Source organism: Notolepis coatsorum (assembly GCF_963971535.1).
Source record: "Notolepis coatsorum genome assembly, chromosome: 7".
NCBI lineage: Eukaryota > Metazoa > Chordata > Actinopteri > Aulopiformes > Paralepididae > Notolepis > Notolepis coatsorum.
In genome coordinates this window covers 27,161,118-27,177,703 of record NC_140171.1, presented here as the reverse complement: position 1 = coordinate 27,177,703, position 16,586 = coordinate 27,161,118, and the positions used below count along the sequence as shown (strand labels likewise).

General features: G+C 41.7%; 1 protein-coding gene across 3 annotated transcripts in view; it reads left to right on the top strand.

The window, feature by feature from the left end:
- The window catches only part of mttp (microsomal triglyceride transfer protein), a 28,147-nt gene that overhangs the window by 4,621 nt on the left and 6,940 nt on the right, over positions 1–16,586 (top strand). For all 3 annotated transcript variants that reach the window (XM_084318487.1, XM_084318488.1, XM_084318486.1), the window contains 14 exons: positions 1,305–1,448; positions 2,978–3,085; positions 4,413–4,529; positions 4,661–4,800; positions 5,882–6,032; positions 6,870–7,027; positions 8,193–8,361; positions 8,516–8,623; positions 9,335–9,547; positions 10,668–10,879; positions 11,482–11,579; positions 13,466–13,587; positions 14,486–14,713; positions 15,173–15,297. In XM_084318487.1, coding sequence (XP_084174613.1) covers positions 1,305–1,448; positions 2,978–3,085; positions 4,413–4,529; positions 4,661–4,800; positions 5,882–6,032; positions 6,870–7,027; positions 8,193–8,361; positions 8,516–8,623; positions 9,335–9,547; positions 10,668–10,879; positions 11,482–11,579; positions 13,466–13,587; positions 14,486–14,713; positions 15,173–15,297 — 2,093 coding nt within the window. The remainder of the gene's footprint in view (positions 1–1,304; positions 1,449–2,977; positions 3,086–4,412; positions 4,530–4,660; positions 4,801–5,881; positions 6,033–6,869; positions 7,028–8,192; positions 8,362–8,515; positions 8,624–9,334; positions 9,548–10,667; positions 10,880–11,481; positions 11,580–13,465; positions 13,588–14,485; positions 14,714–15,172; positions 15,298–16,586) is intronic.

The window sequence follows — 16,586 nt, the reverse complement described above, 5'->3', positions numbered from 1 at the left end:
TAAATGGTCGTTATTCCCCATAGGGTTGGGTGATATGACCCATATGTCCATTCTCCTATGCAGAGAGTTGGATGACATTCCACTTGCGTTCCACTTGCATTCCGCTGTCAAACATCTCTGCCCAAACGGGAAGTAAACTAACGGTTGCTAACTATACTCATATTATTTCCCCTCAACATATTGAATAAATTGTATTATATTATTGTCCCCCCCCATATTCTTTGAGTCTCTTTTTATAAATAAGAATGGGAAAATGTGTTGAAATAATTCAATTTTACGGCGTCTGTGCAGCCTTGCTTATTCACTGTGTCCATGAAACTGACGATGGTTTCCTTATACAGAAAATATAGTCTGTTTACTCTTCTGATAACTACATCACTGCATAACTCATACATGTTCAGACAAGCCTAATTATTTAGTTATTTGTAATACTCCGTATGCACCCAATTCAAAGTTATAGCCACATTTTCTTTCGAACTATTTTGGTCGAGGATGTCCGGATTTGGTTCAAATCTTGGTTCTCTTGTGCAGAAGTATTTAGCAGGCTGTGCTGTACAGGCGTAGAGACAGCTCTGCTGTATCATATCACAATATTTGTTTTAGATTTTTGACAGGATGATATTTGACAGCATTTCACTTTTTCAGAAAGAAATGACACTGATGTGATGTCTATGTGATGTACAGTTTTTCTTTAATGAATGAATGATTTTGAATGGTCTTCTTTTACAAAGCAATGTACTGTACAGTAGTAGAACATTTATAAACGAAATAAAATGACCAAAAAGGTGTAGGCTGAAGCCGAGGCTTATAATTGCCTACCCTTTTTGCATTATAGAATGTATGTTGATTGATTGATTACATTATTTACACACAAAAATTATACAAAAAATAAACATAATTCAGTACATCATTTTGCAAAAACAAAAGGTTACAATTAAAGTTTCATAGTTTTATATACAAACGTATACACATTTATTTATTTGTTTGTTTATATATATATATATATATATTGTCACGATTTGAATACAGTTATGTTATAATAAAATATAATTAGGATAATAATAAGGTTTTATATTTATGTATCACCTTATATTTGAATAATTTCTTAAATGTATGTATCGAACTACACATTGAACTACACATTTTTACTTCTTTGTCAAAGTTATTCCATCGTTTTGTATAGATGTTGCAACTTTCATTAAAATCTAAATAATATACATTTTTGTATATATATATATATAACTATCCTACATAGACAACATATCACCTACATAGACAACATGTCATCTTTCTTTCACCAACAGATCTCGAATGTGAACATTGATAATGTGGCCCATCGATCAAAAAAGCAGAACATCTTCCATGGTTCCACAACAGAGAGCCTCTTGGGGATGCCCAGACTAGAGGCGCTCTACAGACCTTTCATGGTGCACCTGAAGAATGGAAAAGTAAGAGCTGTACTTATATACATAGTATTCTTCAGCACTTTTAAAGGCCCAACATGTAGGACAACATCAATATATCAAGCAGTAACATCATCTTTGTAAAAATCTGGTCTTAGACTACCAACTATTTCTGCAATGGTCTCATTTGTTTACTATGTTTATACCAAGGTATCACAACTAATATGACAATGATATATGATTATGATATATTATTGAATATTCTACTTGTAGGGGCTTTAACACTAGATTTATCTTTTTCTGGCTCAGCGCTCCTCTTGAAACGACATCTCTTGTTGAAGTTTATTCATTATCTCACAGAATTCATGTTTTCTGTTGAGATGTTCATACAATCAGTTGACCTTGTAAAACCTGTTGATAAAAGCCCCTGGTAATAAACAACATAGTAATAGGTATGTGTAAAGGGAATGGTCCTCAAAAACAGATACCAGGTTATTCTGTGGTGATAGTCATAATCCTGACAGCCTTATTGAATTCTTATTTTGACATGAAACAAAATATCAATCAATAATTACATTAGGTAATAGAGGTAGTGGTTGTGTTATTTTCAACAGAGGCAAAGTACAACTATAGACATGTTTCTTGTCCACGTCAGACTCTGCATCAAGGAGGCAAAAAGGAACGTAATCCTGGTTAGAACAACAAGGCAGACTACAATATATTTGCATTTGTTAGCCATGCTAGCATCAATCCATGCCAAAGTTAGATATGTAACAGGTGAAAGAATCACACTCACACAACCATGCTGATTTGGCTGAATGACATCCAGTCGTTTTCATTTTAAACTATTAGTCAGGGGAGTGCCATTGATTATCCATAGAGCCTTGTTGTACTTTTTTTTAGCGCAGAAGCTCAACGCAGGTAGAGGGCAACTCAGTCATGTGATTCAGCAGGTATTGTTGATTGGCTCAAACACAAATTGTGTTTACAAACAAGAAACCATCTATGGCTGTTTCCAGTACGGTTTCCAACAGATTGTCCCTACTATTATTTTACACCACATCCCTTTAAGAAAAACTGTGAAATGTCTATTTTAGAAAGACAGTGATAGGTGAGGAGTTGGATTACATAGTGAGCTAGTAATAGGTAATACGTGTGTACCTACATAATACTACTACTGGTAGCAAGACTAAGCTTCCACAACTTCTGTTGCCTTTAAAGTAGGAGTGACCTAGTAACTTCCCACATGTTAGTGTGATGCAGGCAGGGTTGAGGGTAAATACAAGAGACATAAGTGTAAAGGTCAGCTAGTGAGAATAGTACTGAGTGTAGATAGTAGATACTGTAGATTAAACCCTTCACGGTTCTCTGCTATAAACTAGTAAAACAGCACTATTGAACGAGACATTTCCCACCACTGGATTGTACCTATTATCTGAGAGAGTTGACAAATTACAAAACTATATTTAATTGTGACTTAAACCCAACTTGATCAGAAGTACAATGAAATGTTATTATGATTCGTTGTGTCAAAGCGTTTCAACCTTTTTGCTGTTATTATGCATCTTCTTTAGGTGAAAGCCTTTTACGCCTATTGGGCAGAGCCTGCAACTATCAAGAACTTAAAGAGAGGCGTGGCCAGCTTACTGCAGGTGCAACTCAAAACCGGGAAGGTTATAGAGGTAAATGGCTCCATACTTCTTTTAACACATTATTAAAGGAATTGTTCAGATTTTTGGAACCCTAGCCCTATTTCCTACTTACCAATGATGTTGTTGCTCGGCAGAATCCTTTCTCAGCAGAGTGCAATGCTGTTCATCATACTAGCTCCGGATAGTTAGCCACAAACCATTACAAATGGGGTCACGCTCCTGTCTGTACAACCTGACTGAAGCTCATTGAAACTTACTCCACAGTGCACACAAAATAGATTTCAGTCAGCTTCAGTCAGCTTGTATAGACAGGAGCTTGACCACATTCACTTTGCATTGGTTTGTGGTAGAGGTTGATCGATTATTCCGTTTAGCATTTTTATTATTATTATTATTATTATTTTATTATTTTTAACAAACTATTGTTATCGCTGGAACTTGACTCTGATAGTGGCCGATAGCTGCATAGCCTCCACCAGGGACGTACATCACTGCTTGCTCCATACACTAAGTCAACGTAATGTCATTGTGTACCCCTGAGATCATTTAGTTTTATTCGTAAAATTATGAGCACGATATGGTTGCTGGTTATAGTATGGCATTATTAATGCATTAGACTGAAGATAACTGCTGCTCTGATGAAAGCACGTCACCTCTGTTTTGCCAGTAGCAAGCATGGTCATTAAAACCTTGCACAACGATGGCCATATGAGATCATTTGATAATATCTGTAATATCTGTGTGCGTGTGATTGACTCCTAATAATAATCTAAACAACTTTTAATAACGTTTTTCCAGAGACGTTCGTGACTGCTGTAGAGATACGCAGCCATAAATTACTTATGACTTATTATGTTTTTCAATGTAACAGCTGGTTTTACAGCAAGGCTGACAAATGGCATTCAAGTCATATCTGATCTCCTATCTCTAGCTTTTCAAAATAAAAGACACAAAAAGCAATTGAAAAAGCTTTATTTTGCACATTAAAACAACACATTATTAAGTTTAACGGTTTTCCAGTTACTAATACAGTTGAAGATGGTTAATTTTCGACAGTATCCAAAGGTAAATCTATTTTATAATTTCTTATTTATTTATGCCTATTAATCAGCTATCTGCTTTTTCCTGCTCCAAACTATCGTTATAAAATCCACTATCGGTCGACCTCTAGTTTGTGGCTAACTATCCAGAGCTAGTATGAGGAACAGCATGGATTGTGCTGAGAAAGGACCAATCAACATCGTCATTGGTAAGCAGGAAATAGGATACATGGTTCCAAAATTCTGAACTATCTCTTTAATGTTTATTGTATTGTAGCCTATTGTATGAAATCAACTTGTCCTAAATCTTGCAACAGAACGATGTGTCTGGGAGGTGCACGGTTGAGTACAAGGTAGTAAATGACCAAGTGACCAGAACCAAGATTCTGGACACGTGCAAGAATGGTGAGACTGGCTTCGTCACACACAGTCAGGTAATTCAGCATCCAGATCCTTTTTCAAAATATTGCCTGTGAATTCAAACCATTTCTCAATGCGTAACATGGACTGTGTCAGACTCTGTCTGAAGGTGTGATTGAAAACATGTGGATGAATTCCCCCTCAGGTCCTGGGTGTGAGCGGGAAGTCCAGTTCTGTTACAGTCTTCACAATAGATGACGGCTTCATCCAGTCAGCTGTTTCTGAAGAGATTCACACACTCGGTGCCCAGGCCCGCAGATCTGCTGCAGTTAAAGTTGTATCCAGGTATGTTTAGGACTGATATTGATTGATTGATTGATTGATTGATTGAAAACTTTATTAACATATTACAGAATGGGTACAATACAGTACGGCTCAATACAAACAATTGTTAAGAGGATGTAGACCAGAAAAATACTTTCGTCTTGTTTACATCAGGGTCCCCCATTTTCAATTCATCAAGACATTTATGACATAGAGATATACAGTACTGTTTCATCTTAATCATATACCTGCCACATTATCCTGTAACTGTAAGTATATTAGTGCAGTGGCCATTCGCTTGCTTGGCTACCGGTATTGCGGCTTGCAGTGTTGTCGGAGGGCGCTCGGAACCCGTTCAGAGTCGGCCGATTGCTGGGCCCGCCGGAAGTACAGCTTGTAGTGTTGTGGAAACCCATGGTTTGGTCGTGAATCACTCATCCGACCGACTTCACACTCGACACACTGCTCCGTTGGGTCCTCAGAAACACACCAGCCGAAGGTGAAGCCGATCGTATGAACGGTTCTCGAGATATGTGAAGGACAATTAGACACACACGCAAACAGAGACTCCTTCCTTTATAGTTAGACTAGTGCAGTGACCGCCTCGGGACGTGGCCATTTGGACCGTGGCCGTTCGGAGCACATGGCTGCTTGGAGTGTGTGAGGTCGATCGAATGAATGGTTATCGCGATATGCAAAGGACAGTCACAGACATGCACTATAGCACCACCATCTGGCCAAGTGGCACCAAATTCGACGTAGGACCCCCCCCCCCCCGCAGAGTGTGAAGCCGATTGAATTAGTAGTTTGAAGGTTACAAGCCAAAACGTAAAGTTTGTTATTACTGCACCACCATCTGGCCAACTGACACCAAATTTTACACCGGACCCATTTCCCCAGGGTCCTCAGCAATACACCCGGGGGGGAGTGTGAAGCCGATCGGATGAGTGGTTCTCCAGATATATACACATTCCGTCCTTTATAGTTAGATTATAAAGAGTTAGATCTTCTGCAATCATTTAACACAGAGGGATAGATGAAACAAATAATCTGTGTTTGAATATTTAGTGCTCTTGTAAATTTGAACGTCTGCTTCTCCCAGGCAAACCTTCACGCTGGTTGGGGTGGAGGCCGGGCCACTGGAAGCTGCTGGCAAAGATGTCACTGGAGTCGTCAAATCACTTGATGACAAACTGTTAGCCATCGGCATCGTGGCTGGAAAGGTCAAGCCCCAGTGCAAGGGCTGTCCATCAGTAAGTGGCCATTCAGTGTAACTAACAGAAATACGAGGAGCCCCTCTCCTTCTTCACCCCGCACAACAACAAGAACGTCCCATTCCGCCTCTTGGCTGACCACTCTGGGAAGGCAGTTAAATAGAGATTGAATATTTGCCCAAAAAAACTTGATGAGGCATCACAAGTTTTTTTTAAACATTAAGTTGTTTGTGTGACATGTGAAGTAAAGAGCTTCAATTAAATTGAAAAATGTGGACATCCAGTCCATCATAGAATAGCCACCTCATTATTTGAAGACAGAGATCAAAAGACCCATTCCAGGCTCCGGGTCCCACATAGAGCGTAAACCAGGTTACCCCACCCCTACCCAGGTTACCCCACCCCCACCCAGGTTACCCCACCCCCACCCAGGTTACCCACCCCCACCCAGGTTACCCCACCCCACTCAGTCTTTGAACTTCTGATATCTTTGACCTGCAATTGACCTATCTCAAACTCCGCCCTCTTTTATTGATCCTCCAATCACAACTGTTGCTTTCCTCGGACAAACTAAAGCAAAAAACTGTGATTGTGGAGGATCAGGAAAAGAGGGCTGAGTTTGAGATAGGTCCATTGCATTGATATTGTATGTAAATATAATGTCTCTATATCCTATTCATAAAAAAATTATTTCATATATATACAGTATATATAACCAACATCAGGAAAATTGTAAAGGTAATAACTTCCAGTACAAGCCTAACATCTCTAAATGAAGACTGTCCTTTCTAAACAGACTTTGATCATTTCTGAATGATGACTGCCCTCTACTGTCTTCTATTCTAACCCCCCCCCCTGTTCTCTCTCCCACCATAGCTGGTGGAACATTGGCAGGCTGACCAGAAGCAGTTCGAGCCAGCCAATCTCTCCAAAGCCACGGCTCCACGGAGCTTCCTGGCTCTCATCCAGAGCATTAGGAAGGCATCCAAGGATGAGATCCTCAAAGTGCTGAAGAGCGCTAGCAAGACAGCCCTGTAAACAGACCCTTCCTCTCCTCTCCCCCTCTCTCTCTCCCCCGCGGCCTAATTAGCTGACACTATCGACCCTCATTCAGTTCTGTTAGCCTGCCGCTGTCTGTCTCACGCTTATCTAAAGGTTTCATCAAAGCAGAGAAAATTAGAGATGGACTTTGTCAATACAGATTCTGACTGAGTATTGCCTGATAGGGAGTATTGATCCAATTTGTGACTCTTACCTTATAGAGTTAAGAGTTAGTTTGGAATCATTGGACAAAATTATTATAAAAAATTTAATAGTTTAAACCTTAAGATAGATATAGTTACCTTCAAATAAAGAGTAGGTGAACGCACAGTCTTTATGAGGTGCTGGTATTGGCAGCGAGATTAAAATAAGGAGGAATACCGCACACTCCACAGATTCTTTACTCACCAGTGTTTTCACATCGGGGGATCTGTATGGAGCCACATAGAGTATGTGGTATTCCTCCTTATTATATATAGTTACCTTAACATTTGTCTCCATCGGCGAGATGCTTCTATGTATGATAATAATAAAGTGGTCTCTTGGTATCAGATTTGGATACTGGGGAGTTTCTTTGATAGCTATATCCTGTTTTAGTCTAGTATCGGCCTGATATGGTATTGGTGCATCCTTCTACTACAGCATTGTATTGATCATAGTCACATGCTACCAGCTGTACTGTTACTAACTAATTCATAGTCACATGCTACCAGCAGTACTGTTACTAACTAATTCATAGTCACATACTACCAGCAGTACTGTTACTAACTAATTCAGTCACATGCTACCAGCAGTACTGTTACTCACTAATTCATAGTCTCATGCTACCAGCAGTACTGTTACTCACTAATTCATAGTCACATGCTACCAGCAGTACTGTTACTAACTCATTCATAGTCACATGCTACCAGCAGTACTGTTACTAACTAATTCATAGTCTCATGCTACCAGCAGTACTGTTACTCACTAATTCATAGTCTCATGCTACCAGCAGTACTGTTACTCACTATTTCATAGTCACATGCTACCAGCAGTACTGTTACTCACTAATTCATAGTCACATGCTACCAGCAGTACTGTTACTAACTCATTCATAGTCACATGCTACCAGCAGTACTGTTACTCATTCATTCTCTTTGTAACCTCGCTGGTCCTCAGACCTCAGGTGGTGGACGCCGTGACCTCTGCCCAGACCGACGCCTCCCTGGACGCCATGCTGCAGTTCCTGAACTTCACAGACGCCAAAAGCTTCGTTCTGCAGGAGCGTTTCCTCTACGCCTGCGGCTTCGCCTCGCATCCCAACGAGGAGATGCTCCTGGCTCTGCTGGTTAGTCACATGTCGCCACCCACCGCTGGCTCACTTTGAACAGCGGAGCCAATCAGCTTCTTGTCAGATTTTGACTTCCTCCACTTGGCTGTTGGTGCAAATTGGCGGGAAGATGCGATTATATGCTTTACGGATGATTTTGTTTGTTTTTCAGGATATCTATAAGGGAAAGATTGGCAGCAGCGACATCAAAGAGTCTTTGGTGATCATTATGGGGGCCCTGGTACACAAGCTTTGTCAGAAAGGAGGATGCAATCTACCGGTGAGTATCCAGGGAGTTGGCTTCATAATGACACTCTGTCTTTATTATAAAACTCAAAAGTCATTGTTTGTTGTGGGGATTTCTGAGCAGAAATGATACGTTACCCTTTTTGCAGTGCACTGATAGTCGAGTCCTTGAGACAAAGAACCATATGAATATGTTTTTAACATTTTCAGATGAACAATATTTTCAAAACTAGTGAACCAAAGATGGTGAGTCGGAGTGCTGTTCACACTCTTAGTTAGAGGACAGTAGAGGTTGAGGTCATGTGTTACTTTCACTCCAAATGATTCAAAATAGACTCATGGTTCTTCATCTCAAGGGTTCAGTTAAAGATAGAATCTGTAATGCTGTGAAACAGCGACTTCTAGGCAAAAGAGGTCTGCTTGGTGTTGCATTATCTTTTTATTAATTTATTTTTGCTTTGGTCTGACGTGTGGGTTGGAGTTCAGTAACTTATTATACTGTGGATTTCTCCAGACCTCTATTGATAGAGCCAACCCAACTGAAATCCAACCCAAACATCAGCCAAAAACAAACAAAAATTAAACAACGCACAAAAGAAGGGCCATTTTGCCTAGAGGTCGCTGTTTGACGACATTACAGATTATACCTTTAATGAAGATGGTTTGAATGAAACTACATTGTGATATTGTGACATTCTACCGGAAACTGTTCTAAAAGCTATTCTACCCTGTGTTTGTCTCTCAGACGGTGGTCACTGTCAAGCAGATGATTCTAGCAGGTCCCGACAGCACACGGGTGGAATCAGAGGTCCAGATGTATCTTCTGTCTTTGAAGAACTCTAAGCTCCCTGAGGCCATTCCCATATTTACCAAATATGCAGAGTCTGAGGTGGGAAGCTACTGCACCATCTCCCTCACCTCCTTACAGAGATATGATGTCAGTCTCATAACCGACGAGGTGAGCCATAATGTACTTAACATCTGAGAAACTGAACGTGTGAATGGTCCTGCTGGAACTGCACTTCTTAAAAGGGGAACCACGGCCATTTTCAGAATTCATACGTGTTATTCCTCCGGTCTAAGACGGTCCACAAATATTAGTGAACATGGACAACTCTCACCCACATTCAAAAACCAGAGTGCTAAAACTGTAATTTGAGATGTCATCAGGTATAAAGTCTGAAGCTGCTCCATAGACAATGAATTGGGAAAGATGATGACAGGTGACAGATTTAATGAATATTGTCTATGGAGTGGCTCCCGACTTTATAACCAATGTCAATGACATCGCAAGTTTATAATAATGAAATACCCTCACCACCCCAACAACAGCCTGTTCATGCTGCTGCGGTCAGGCAAACGCCTGCGAACACCAGCAACTAAGACAGAGAGACTTCGGCTCAGCTTCTTCCCCCAGGCCATCAGAGCCTTGAACACTGAACTCTCCACACACAAGCACACATGAGCACACACACAACACGCTCACACACTAGCAGCCACTTTAACATGAGCACACACACTCATGCTGCACACGCTCGCTCACACTTATGGTCACTTTACAAAAGGAAAGGTCACTTTAAGAATAGTATAGTATAACTTGAGATTGTATAATATAGCATTGTATAACAGTGTACATAAAGACCCAGTGCCTCATCCGTAGCTAACAGTATATTGCACTACCACAGGACCTAGCATGTCCTACCATGCTCTGTAAATAACTCATGTACATATACCGATATGCCCTACTTTGTTTACTTGTTTTATTGCACAATGTCGTTCTATTGTATTCTTATTATATATTACTATTGTATTATGCACATCGTTGCGGGCAAGACCCCCCGCATTTCATTGTATACTTGTATGCCGTGACAAATAAAACTCTTGACTTGAGTTTCGCTTACTCTCTGGTTTCTGGTTTTGGGAGTGAGTAGATCGTGTTCATAAATATTGATGGAACTTTCCTAGACCGCGGAAATAACCCATTGGGATCCTTAATCTGGGTGGTGTTCCCCCTTTTAAACGATGAGAGAAATTAATCTCTACCATTATCACACATAATTCCATTATCTGTACCCCAGGTGAAGCGCACAGTGAGCAGGGTTTACCACCAGAACCGACGCATCTATGAGAAGAACGTGAGGACCGCCGCTGCGGACGTCATCCTCAGCAGCAACCCCTCCTTCATGGATGTCAAGAACCTGCTGCTGTCCATCGGACATCTGCCCCGCGAAATGAACAAATACATGCTCTCCAAGATCCAGGACATCCTCCGCTTCGAAATGCCCGCCAGGTACTGTGTGTGTGTGTGTGTGTGTGTGTGTGTGTGTGTGCGTGTGCGTGTACAGGGATGGAACTTCACCAGCCCCCCAGCGCTGTGGCCTGTGCCTGGTACTTCTCTCAGCACTGTCTTTTAGTGCTGCATTGTTGTCACTAGCCAGGATTTGAATTGACCTATCTTGAGCCCCAACTGTTGTGATTGGAGGATCAAGATAAGAGGGCGGGGCTTGAGATTGGTCAGTTGGATCTAATGGAAGTGGTGGGAAGACTTATACTACTAGACTTATACTTACTTATACTATTACCTGTCGTGTTTATATGCTAACACTCGATACTATGACAAACAATGCCACTGACCCTTAGCTCCCAGAGATGTACCCCTCCTGGTTGTTCACGATCTGCAAGGCGCTTTGGATAAAAGTGTCAGCCCTGACGTGTTTAACTTCCATTCCTGTGTTTGAATGTGATGTAATATCCAATGGACATAGAAATTAAGCTAAATATAAATTCCCTGTACAGTGGAGTAGGGTTCTAGTTTCCCAGTGGGAAATGGCAACAACATGGGAAGAAAATATGACGGTAATAAAACAAGTAATTTATCCTCCTTTCTTCAAGCAAAATTGTACGGACAGCGATGAAGGATATGATTTCCCACAACTACGACCGCTTTGTAAAGGTTGGATCCTCGTCGGCGTACTCGGGCTTCATGGCACGTGAGTGAACTGTTCTTTTCTCTGTCCATCCGGCTCACATGCTGCTGCTGCCGATATTTCTGTTTTGCTAAATCTGGATTTCATGGATTCACTACATCAAAATAGTGTTATTAACCAGGCACCCAGAAAAGTGGCAATTTTCTTTACTTGAACTTGAGGACTGCATACTTTTTTTGCAAAGCTTATCTTTATACGTTATACTTATAGCACATGCATGAGCCTGTTCTCTTTTGAAAGATAACACTCTGAATTCACTCATGCAAAAAAGGAAAATCACTTTTAGTGCTAAGGAAATAGAGTAACAGAGGTCTGAACTTGAGTTGAACTTGAACTTGTGTACTAAAATGTTTCTGTAGTGGTTGCAATATAAAAAAAATAGGTATAAGCTGGAAAACACCTCCATATCCTGAAGTCTTGTGTAGTACAGGTACAAATTTTATAAAAATCCGTTCATAAATGGGTCTTTGAGAGAGATCCGGGTAAACCCTGCAAAAAAAAATAAAAGCTCTCCAAAATCCATTTCCTCACCCACGCCCGTTGATTCTGAACTGTGATTCGCTCGTCAACTTTCACCTAGATCCCTTATTCACACCCCCCCACGTGGGGTATCATTGGAAAGGTACACTCATTGGCTACAACGCTGACCAATCATTTTTCGCCATCAGCGGATGATTGGCAGTTCTGGAGTGTCGGGAGTCCGGGGTGGTCATCTGACGCGCACCGTGTAAAAACACGCTCGCCTGACATTATCGTCATGTAACTCGAGAACCGAGGCACGGATTTGGTCGAGTGAGGTGGCGTTCGAACGGCAACAAATAGATCTTTCTAAATGGTTTATATGTTCCTCGAAAAATGCAGCCCAGAGCCGCTAGACGCTTGCAAAGTGCCATGACTTTGTGTGTTCCGCCCATGGGCACGTCGGCCCGAATACGGTAGCCCACCTGTTAAGTCGTTAATCCTAGGGCAATGTTTTGGAAAACTGAAAAACAGTTGAGGGACGGCTCTCTGTTACTAGCCTAAATGGTAAACGGACGGCATCGATCCAAAGTGCTTTACAACTTATGCCTCACATTCACCCATTCACACACCGATGGCGGAGGCAGCCATGCAAGGTGCCAACCTGCTCATCGGGAACAGTAAGGGGTTAAGTGCCTTGCTCAAGGACACTTCCGACGCACTGCCAGGAGGAGCCGGAATCAAACCAGGAACAATCTCTAATAACCAGACGGCCGCTCTACCTCCTGGAGCCACTGTCGCCCCCTAACGAGCCTAAGCCCTAACAAGCCTATCCCCTAACGGTTTCCAGTTTTCAAAAATGTTTTCCCAAGGATTGATAACATCATTTTGAAATCCAGACTTTGGAAACCATAAATATCCGCTTGGCAACGCTATTTCCAGACACTCGCACCTTCACCCAAGCCTCTACTAAATTATATATATATATATATTATTGAATTCGGGAGTCCAACACAGGGAAATACCTTCACCCAAGCCTCAACTAAACAAGCTGTATGTTGAATTCAGGACGCATGAGGAAGAATTGTCATTCTGAGGTTGCATAGTGAACTGCTCTCATGGCTCGAGTCCAGGGCAGAAAGTGGATGATGATTTCTCTGCACTAAGCACAGATATTTTGGCACATGACCCCCGAGCCCTCTGCGTGTCATTAGGTTTGCGCTGCCCTGCAGGACTCTGCGGTTGGATTTGACATTTCAGAGTTGGCATACATGAAGGGGTGAGCTGATAATTAAGCACGGGTCTCGTCAGGAAGTGTTTTTTTTAGCCATAAGGTGAATCGTAACAGAAAGATTACACGCATATGAATTAAACGTTATCACCTGCATGCCTGATATTAAATAAAGGTCAACGATATCCACTTCTCGCAGAGACCATTGATGTCACATCCACCTACAGTCTGGACATCCTGTATTCTGGCTCTGGCGTCTTGCGGAGGAGTAACATGAACATCTATGGTGCCAGTAAGGGTGCCCTGCTTCATGGGCTACAGGTAAAGCATATCCAACACATGGGTGTCCAGAGATTAATCACTTTTAACATGCAAAAAGATATATGTAGTGTCATATCAGTTAGGGTTAGACCCATATATGGGCTTGCCGATACAGTCAATAAATTGGGCCTACTGTATATGGGCCCTTTTCACGGCAGCCATTTTGACACGTCATCGCAGGGTAAACACAGGTGTAATAATTAATAACATTAATTATGGTCCCATTCCATTTATGTGTCCCAAAGCCAGGACCCTGGTATTGTGCATGCTGGCTCACTGGAATGGCTCTGGTTTCACCTAAATGAAACAAGACCCATAATTAATGTTATTTTAACATGCAATAGCATGTCAAAATGGCCGCTGTGTGAAAAGGGCCTATTTTCTTAAATATTGAAAGGACATTATGGTCAGAGTTTTTTTCTCCAGTCAAAATAGACAGCAGCACATTACATTTGTAATACTTACTTCTTTTCTATTATTCTTTCAATAATATATTCATTGTTTAATCATTTTCATTGTTATAGAAAGTAGACACATTCTTCATTCAACTGCAGTCCTTGGAATCACTAGTCTCAATCCAAAAAATATCTGCCTTTAAAAATTGGTTGAACCCTAATATGAGTACTGTTGTACACTTTGATTTCCATCTTCAAAGCTAAATAAGCAGGATGTAATAGAGCAAATATATAGGCTTTAAAAATATAAACTATATCTACTGTAGATATCAGTGCCTCTACTCAGTACAATTCCCACTCTGGATATCTAGATATCAGTGTCTGTACTCTGTACAATTCCCACTCTGGATATCTAGATATCAGTGTCTGTACTCTGTACAATTCCCACTCTGGATATCTAGATATCAGTGCCTGTACTCAGTGCAGTCCTTGCTGTCTTCCAGGTGGCGATTGAGGCGCAAGGTCTGGAGTCCCTGATCGCCGCCACGCCCGATGAGGGAGAGGAGGACCTGGATTCCTTTGCGGGGATGTCCGCTCTGCTCTTCGATGTCCAGTTAAGGCCTGTGACTTTCTTCAAGGGTTACAGTGACCTCATGTCCAAGATGTTCTCTATGTCTGGGGAACCTATGAATGTAGTAAAAGGCCTTATCTTGCTGACTGACCACTCTGAGGTAAGCGTACACACACACACGCGCGCACACACACACACACACACACACACACACACACACACACACACACACACACACACACACACACACACACACACACACACACACACACACACACACACACACACACACACACACACACACACACACACACACACACACACACACACACACACACACACACACACACACACACACACACACACACAGCTGTACATTAAAGCATATGGAATCTGGTAAAAGGATAGTGTTATTTTCAACGTCTTTCAAGCGGCTTTGAAATATATGTGGATCAAAGAGTTATATACAATCTTTTCACATCAGATTGCAGCAATGTTATTACAGTTTCCAGAATTGGATTCAGAAGTTTTCCAGTCGTATGATGTTAATTTTTTCCGTCTCTCTCATTCCTTTAATTTTCCTCTTCTGATAATTTCCCATCCGCCTGTCTCTCTCCAGGTCATCCAGCTCCAGTCTGGCCTGAAAGCCAGCGCGGAGTTCCAGGGAGGCTTGGCCATCGACATCTCAGGAGGCATGGAGATCAGCCTGTGGTACAGGGAGTCCAAGACTAGTATCAACAACAGGTACAGGAGAGGATCGTTTTGACAGACAAATACACAGAGATGGGCCACAAACTCAGATGAGGGACAGCGTGACGGACTATACTGCCCTGCAGAAGCTAACCGCAGTAACTACGCAAACATGGCTTTAAAGTTCTTTGACTATCCAGTGATTTTGTAGTTACTGCAATTCTTTATACCCTTTTTCTCTAAAAACAGAGCAAGATTGAACTCTGAAACTTTCTCACAAGATAAAACAGATGTTGAGAAGTTCAATTTAACTTATAACTACATTTTGAAACACATTGTAGTTACTGTGGTTAGCTTCAGGGCAGTATTCTATTTGAAAGAACACAGAGGCCAAGGCAAGTATGTGGGGTGTTGCTGTAGAAATTACCCTTTTGCATGGTACTCAGACTGTCTATCACATACTGTGGAGAAGACATTTGTTTTTTTAGTAAGGAGATTAAGCAGGACCAAGATAGAAGATAAGGACTTAAAGTTATCCAATTTGACTACTTTTAGTATATTTGACCAAAAAATATATGTTGTGTTTACTGCAGAGTGGAGGGACTGAGAGACCTATTTACTGACCAAACACTCTATATCAGTGATGGCTGTTGGAGTGTAGAGCTATTATTTCAACATGTAGACCACTTATCTTAACAAAGAAAAAAACACCACTTACAGCACTTTTAAGTTATACTTTATCATGCCTGTGGGGACATTTGCCCTCTGCATTTGACCCATCCTAACTCCAGCCAAAGGGCAGCCACAGTGCCCAGCGGAGCATACCTATCATGCATGTCTTCTTTTCCTGTTGAATTGCTGTTTTGAGGTGTGAGCAGCGTCCTCAAACAAGCGCCCGATTGGAACCCGTTAATCTCCTTGAGCCGCGACACTCGACTCACTTCCCTCGACTACATAAACGAAGAATGTGATTTCCGTCAATGCATTCCAACGGCGTCACAGCTAATGCTAACAATTCACAGAGATGACGATTACTCTTAAACATATCTAAAACTCACGTTTCACCTCGAAATGCGTTAAACCTGGGCGTCATCCTGGACTCCACCCTTTCCTCTCAAGTCTGTCACCAAATCCGCCTTCTATCACCTCAGAAACATCTCCAGACTCTGACCATCACTTTCCGACTCCACAACTGAGACCCTCATCCATGCCTTTGTCACCTCCCGCCTGGACTACTGCAACGCCTGGACATCAAAACTCAGCTGCCACCTCCACTGGCTCCCCATCAAATCCCACATCACCTACAAAACCCTCCTGCTCACTTACAAATCCCTCCACGCTCT